This window comes from Pseudopipra pipra, chromosome 1 (genome assembly GCF_036250125.1).
Source record: "Pseudopipra pipra isolate bDixPip1 chromosome 1, bDixPip1.hap1, whole genome shotgun sequence".
Lineage (NCBI taxonomy): Eukaryota > Metazoa > Chordata > Aves > Passeriformes > Pipridae > Pseudopipra > Pseudopipra pipra.
Genome location: NC_087549.1, coordinates 35915984 through 35923701, shown reverse-complemented (window position 1 = coordinate 35923701; position 7718 = coordinate 35915984). Strand labels below are relative to the sequence as shown.

General features: G+C 39.5%; 1 protein-coding gene across 2 annotated transcripts in view; it reads right to left on the bottom strand.

The window, feature by feature from the left end:
- Positions 1 to 1969: 1969 nt before the first annotated feature.
- Positions 1970 to 7718, bottom strand: part of LOC135412928 (cytochrome P450 7B1) — a 129485-nt gene continuing 123736 nt past the window's right edge. For both annotated transcript variants that reach the window (XM_064651943.1, XM_064651946.1), the window contains exon 6: positions 1970 to 6316. In XM_064651943.1, the coding sequence (XP_064508013.1) occupies positions 6020 to 6316 (297 nt within the window). In that variant the 3' untranslated portion in view covers positions 1970 to 6019. The remainder of the gene's footprint in view (positions 6317 to 7718) is intronic.

Here is a 7718-nt window from a genome sequence, read left to right as displayed (position 1 = left end):
GCGGGCCGGGGGCATCCCGTAGCGGAGCCATCCCGAAGCGCCGGCATCCCCCCGTGCTTCAACCCCGAGCTCATCTAATGCCCATCCGCTTTGCAGGTTCAAAGCTTCACCGAGGCGGCACTTCTCCCAGCTGCAGCCACCTGCGATGCCGCTTTTGCGAGAAGCTGCTGTAAAGAATTCATTTTTAGAAAGCAACTGAAAGATACGTTGCGAAGAGAGGCGATTCACTGGCTCACAAGATGGAAATTAGACAGTGAAAGACTTGCTGCCTGTAGGAGGTTAGCTAGCGACCAAACTATTTGAAAGAAAGGGGTAGTTGGAAAGATGAGCTGATAGGAAAGAAGTCACTGTCAAAAGTCATCACAGGGTGTTTCCTTACTGACTTTTACTCTCCCTGTAGCCAGAACTTAGACTTTTATTCAACTTTGCCGCACTCGTAGCTGCTGGTTTTGGGAAAAAAAACTACAGCCAACACATCAAAATCGGTTTAACAAACCCTTAAAGATAGAATCCTGCAAGGCTTCTAGCAAGAACAAGCTGAAGCTTAGACTTCTTTTGATTATTTATTTTGGTGTAAATAGTTTTGAAGACAAGTACATTTCTGCTTTTACGAATGATGGACTCACACAACCTCAGTACCTGAGATCCCAGGCACGGCTGATGCATAGAATAGGCTATGTAGGCACAGTACTGGTTTGTATGAGGATCAAGATCCCACTACAGTTTCTTGGTTTTAAATGAAAATGGGACATTGTCTACTTTTTTTTTTTTTTTTAATATATGCAGCAACTGTTTCTTCATATTACTATTTATAAACATAGACAGCAACTTAAGGATCACAATACTGTCATAAGCATAGCTTTAAGGGGTGTTTTTATAATGAGATCATTTTTCTGATATGTTGAGGGTATGTGGCCAGGGTATATAGGCTGGTTTAGGCAATAGGCAGGAAAATACTTAATTTTCTATGGTCTGATAGAATAGCTCTACTCACATGAGTTAAGCATATGTCATGTATAAATTAATGCCTTGAATAATTTTAAAATACAGTGCAATGCAAGTAATGGTAAGAAAGTACCTAGTATCAAACAAAATATTAGATAAAATACAATGTTAAGAGATCTAATTAATTCCTCCCTGCCAAGCTACCTTTCAGATCATTACGGAAAGCTCACTCAGAAATGCGCCCTTCTAAGATCTCGAACAATGCCACCTTTTTAATTTATAAACTTCAGTAACTTCTAATATAGCCTGGAGTTAAAACAATTGCACAGTTACACACACATTTATCAAACCCACAAAAATGCTGCAGGTCTGTCTTCTCTAGGACATATCTTCAACAACCCTCGCAGACATACCTGACAAGCATTTCTGCATGAAGGAATGAAGAAACACTGATGTCTTTAGGGTACAACCTTGATATTAAATACCTACTTGTAGAACTCAGTAGCTATACAGTGATACCTAGAAAAGTCAAGTTATGCTTTGCTGGTGCAGTGCTGTATATCGTAGCAAGTTCATTCATTTCCCCTTTTAAAATGAATGATCTGAGAAGACAGAATATTTTACACTACGTAGTACATCTTGTACTACACAGAGGTTTGCAAAGGGAAAAGCCTAGGAGCTGCATTTAGGAATAGCTAGTGGATTGCAGATCTTTATACTAATTTTAATACCGTCCTAGGAATGTCATATGTACCAGGTTTTTTTCCTCATCTGATGAGAACTGGTTTATGTTTCATGGGGGGATAAAAAACAGACTTGATAATTTCCTAAATTCAAAAGAGTTGCTTTATGCCAGTGCTGAATTAAAGGTTTGGGGTTTTTTTTTCCTTACAGAAATATCTTTCAAGATCAAGTAACAGAAAAATGCAGTATGTTGAAACAATAATTAAAAAATCAAAGCAATAGTTGTGAATCTGTGAGAAAAGTGTAAACATAAGCTGGAAAAAAATACCATGGACAGTCATTCAATATTAAAATATATATATTCCTTTTTATTGCTTCCTTGAAATACAAAATTTATTTAAGATGTTAGATTACTAAAATAATGAAGTTTCAATTTTCTTGCTCAGAAATTCACAATATACCTTAGTCAATTTACGAGCCTGAATGATGGATATTAACTATTAAAGTAGAACCTAGCTGTTGTTCGTCTATATACAAAATGTCAGTTTGCACAATTAAGAGCACTTCACAGTCTTTTGAATGACAGAAAGTTCAGTAATGACAAAATAAAAGATCATGTATAATTCTACAAGAGAAATTCACAGACCAGTAATTATTCATAAAAATAGCAGTGCCAAAAGTAGTGACATGCAACTGACTTAAAAGCATAAACTAAAGAACAACGCTTACATGGTTTTATGTTAGTACATTAGGACATACTGGCAGAGATATGAAAGTCTAATTTACAAACAGGTACACATATACTGGATGGTTTTTTAAGTAATAGCTTATAGCAGTATTGAGTGCCAGCATGAAAATGGAGAAAACACAATCTGTAAATTACAATAATAATAATTAAAAATGAGATTTTAGCATTCATATTAGTTCATGATAAATTAACTTTTCTTCTTGGCTGTATTGACTCTATAAATCCATTTTATATGAGAAAAAAAGGTGCTTATATATATCTTCTAATAGCAAAAGATACTATTGATACAGCCATAGATATCAACAACTTATAGTGAGAGGCTGGTAGTGACCAGCTGAGTCACATCTCAAAGTGATGAGTGAATGCACCATTTCACTGGAGGAACAGCAGAGAAATTCACGGGGTTCCCATGCACCCCTCCTGCCTGACCCTACACCTGCCAGGTCAGTGGATGCCAGACACTGCTGGGCTGGCAGGGCAGACCCCCCTGCTGAGGTGAAGAGCCGGGACAAGGAAGAACATGTCTGACTGCCTCCCACCACCTTTCCCGGCAGCCCCACTGGCACCTGAATGCTTGCAAATGGCACTGCTATTTCTGCTTAGATGATTTTGCCATCTTAGTGCTCTGGCGACAGACACCAAGAACTGGTTGCTCCTGGGTACTGCACCAGAGGAGATCATCAAAAACAGCATTGTGCCCTCCGTTATGAAACGTGCTCTCCTTGGCACAGCACTCTGTGGCCAGCTTGGCTCCAGGTGGGACTTCCAGGGATGCTGCACCCTTACCCTGTTGTGCTGCCTCAGTTTATTGACCAGAAATACCAAAACCAGGGGCTTTTGAATCCCAGCTCCATGGAGACTGAGTGACTCCTGAGACAGAGCAGCTGCTGGCTCTCAATATGTCATCTCCTCAGTTACTGAGTACATGGACCCAAAGGTCTTAACATTTCCTCTGTCCTGCTCTAGCTGTCGTTGCTTTAGATGGGGGTGAGGTTTACTTCCTCTGCAGCTGGGGTATGCCAAGGTATTGATGCATTGCTTACCAGCAAAACCAATCTACCAGGAGCCTGGGTTACCAGGAACACAATTCCAGGACAAGCTGGGCAGGCCCTGCTTAACATTTGATTATTTTAGTGCCTGAGCAAAAAGAGCATATAACTTTTTTCCCAGCAAAACGCTGGCCTCTCGTGCGGTGCAGAGACCACTCTCCAACTCTGACACAAGGCCTCCAAGTGTCTTCATGGAGGTTTCCTGCAACTCTTGGGAAAGATTCTGACTATTTTTCTTTCTTTCTTTCTTTTTTATTTAAATGGAGCATACTCTACAGATTTAATTTGCTATTTTGGAGACAATCAAGTTCGTCTTTTAATTTCTAAATAGATACTATACCAACTGATCGCAAACTAATCTGAAACTACTAATGATTTGCATGTCCTTTTGGCACAGTCCCATTATGCCCTATCAAATTATGCAGAAGCCAGTGATACTCTAATTCAAAATCCTAAAAATAGAACACAATTATAAAAAGGAGTCTTCTGTTTAAAACAAATAACCACTGTTATTTTCACAGTTGCTTCAGGTTTGTTTTAAAGTTGGATGCCAAAGAAAGATTTATCATAACTGTGGTATGAGACATTTTACAGCTTACGTTTAAGCAATAATGGAATACAGTCAACAGTGTAATGATATCAATATTTCCTCTCCCAATAAACCAGGCTCTAATGACCAAACTGGATTGTGAGCTACAGCCGAGTACAGAATAGCTTCTACAGAGTAACCGCAGGAGTAAGTAACCTGAGTACAAGAATCTCTCCATAAAACCCCATTTTATTCTGTGGCACAAAGCAATAATCAGCTTTTGCTGGTGATTAAATGTTGAAGCAAAGTTAAAGCATTGAATTAACCGCAAAGCCCATTTAATGTAAGTGTACTCCAGACTTGTAGACATTATAGATACTATATATGAATAGAAAATGTTTATCCAATATATCTCACAAAACCACAGTTTTCTCCTTGGAATGTGGCTGTGCCAATCTCTGAAAGCCTTTCTATGGTTAGTGATGCTTATTTAGGGTGTGTGCTTTACACAAGTAACTGAACAAGCCCCTACATAGAAACAATAAATAATAAACAATTCTAATCCTTAGTATGTAGATAGCAGTTTTCATCCATAGATCATCAAGTCCTTCAGAGATGAGTAAAATTTCTGATTTTGAAAGACTTATACTGGCACATTCTAAAGAGAGATGGTTTTTGGGAACACAAGGCAAGGCCCACAGACATGGCTATTCTCCCATCACAATTATCATCTTGGCAAATTGAGACTGGACAGTGATGAGAATCCCCATCAGTCTCCAAAGTGATGTTTGGGAAGAGAGACAGGGTCTAAAATCTCAGATCCTATGCACTAGGAAATTGATTTTTGAAACAAGAGCTGGTCACCCAGTGAAGCAGGTTGGGCAGTCAGCATGCAGACAACTGCTGTGGCTGCCCAGAATTTTCACTCACTCAAATTTTGGCCCCAAGGAAAAGCCTACTTTCCAATTTTGCAGATGGACAAGTTTGTTTCCAAACACAGGTCACACCACTCTGCCTATTCAAAACTTAGGCACAGTAAAACAATATTAAAAAGCAGTTTTAGATACCACATTTGCCCTTGAAGCCCTCTTCTTCTTTTGCCTTTTTAGAGAAATGGACAAAGGTAAAAAATAGTCAAAATAAATGCATGAATGTGTTACTAAGAAAACAGTGAGACAAACAGAAGGTAATTTTTGAGATGACAGAATCATTTCAAACAGGGTCATATATTTCCTCCATGAAGAATATACCTCTTTTGGCTCAAAAGCCAAAATAGATAATTTAGGCTTGATCCAGAGCCTATTAAAATCAACAAAACTTCCTTTCTGACTTTAAATGACTGCAGGAAAAAAAATACATTTAACCAGTTTGCAACAAAAGAAATAGTAAGAGAAGCAAAGCATTCAACCTCAGTACATAAAACTGAAGTTAGAAATGTGTTGCCAGTAAGACATTCTTGCAAATCATCTTCCACCACCCCACACATCTTCCATCACATCTTCCAAATAAGGGCTAAGACTCTCAAGACCATGAAGGGAACAGAGCAAATAAAAAGTTAGAATAATAACCATTAGAAATGCTTTCACTCCCTAGAATTAAGTTCTCCCTTTCTCACTATTATGCTTCTTTGAGCAGATGCTGAAACTCCTCCAGATGATGAGTATATGGGACCTCCCAACCTAAAAAGGGTGAACCCCCAGGACAGAGGGCTACTGACCCTGTTTCCCATATAAATAGCCTGGATTCAGCTTGCTCTCATCCTCCCTGTAAATCCTGCTCATCTCATGGCCAGGAGTATGGGGATCCATCTTGTAGGGATGCTGAGCTATTTACTTGGCCAGAGTCTTGTCATCTCACCTCACTTCTCACAACTCAGGTAGGACAAATTGAGGTTGCATGTCCCTGCATCTTATATCTACCTCCAGCCCGATGGCTTTTCTCCTTAGAAACAAAGAGGAAGGAGGTAAAAGCAGAGAGGGGAAAAGCAAATGTTTTCAAAAATATAAAGCTGAGTGATGAAACAGAGCAAACATGGAGATTAGTAGAAGGCATATAGACAGCTGCTCAATTTCTTAAGGACCTTAGCTTGTAACGAAAGGCAATATCAACGTCTGGCAGGAGGATACCAAGGCCCATACGACTGTTATCAAGTCTGACAGCTTTGTTTTCTGCTAGTTCTACATCAAAATGAGACAATAGTATGAAAAGAAACATCTTCATCTCATTCATTGCGAGGAACCTCCCTGGACACATGCTGATCCCAGAGCCAAATGGCATTAGAAAATACTTCAGTTTTCTTCCTGCCTTGTAGAATGTTGTTTTCTTCTTTCCATTCTCTATGTATCGATCGAACTTATACTCCTGAAAATAAAAGAGAGAGAGACAGCGTGATATCTAACAAGGCAGTTACATGAGCTGCTTTCTTTGCACAATGGTAACGCGTCTGAAACCCAGAAAATAAGATAAAGAGGAAGACAAGGAGCTGACAGCTTCTTCTTTATACTTGGTTCCCTCAAGTTTCATTAACTCACATTATCTTTCCTGCAAAGAACACTCCTTAAATCCACTTACTTAGCTTAGCCCTTTTTCATCAAGCTCCTTCAACTTCCACATCTCATCCACTGAGTGTCTGGCCTGTATTGATTGTAATTAGATTTTGACCGCTTTGTAGCAGGAACAATGAACCTTAGTGGAAGGACAATTTTCTTGTAAAGCATCATACGCACTCAGTGTGGTACATACATCATGAATAAGGATAAACTGACAAATTCTGCAAATGCCTATGAATAAATTAATGCATTGCACTGATCTTGCTCTTGCAAGCTAGAGCAAAATCCATCCTTCTTTTGCACCTAGTGGTGCAGATTATTTGAAAACCAGATCTGATGCTTTGCAGTCAATTTTCATTTCAGTTGGAGATAGTTGTTGCTTAATTTGCCACATCTTTCCTTCAAATGTTTTGCTCCAGAAGCTGTGAGTTAAAGCAGGACAACTGCCAGTAACTGACCATTACAAAGGTTTGAGGTTGTACTTGTAACCTACGTTCCATAAACTGAACATCTTTCTGACCAATTTCCAGTAGCAGGATCCCTGTGTAGAGATCGTTCACGTTTTTGAATGAAGGAGATCTGGCATCCTCACTCAGTCAATGGCAAATTAACCACTTACAAAACCCTCCTGCATGCTTTGAATAAAAATGACAGACACTTCTTGCTTATGGTCACTCATTAGCATTTGTCCTGCTTTGCATACATCTGCTATAGCAGCAGCCATTTGGAGCTGGCTGGGAACAAGTCAGTCAGACAGAAACCGACCTCAACTGATTACAAAAACCCACACCACCGTTAAAAATATACCGATACTGATTTACCCATCAGATTAAAGGCCCTGAAGACCATGCACTGCAGGTCTTGCTGTTGAAAAAAGACAGTGTCAGGGGAGGTGGTCTATGAGAAAGGGAACAAGTACAAGGTGCACTGGATGTAACTGGGTGCTGAAGAACAGGAGCCTGTTTCTCTAAATGGCAGAGGCCTGGATATTCCACAAAAATAAAGGTGATTCTATGTCTGCTTCCACTGACAAGTAATGCTTTTCAATCTCTTTGGACACCTCAGCCAAAAGGAAGCATGCCCTTATCTTTTCCCCTGGGAAGTTATTGCTTCAGTTGAAATAGCACAGTAACAAATGAAAGCCCAGAATAACAACAAGATTCACTTCCTGAAATCTAAATCCTGCCGGTCTAAAAAAGCACCACTAAATATGA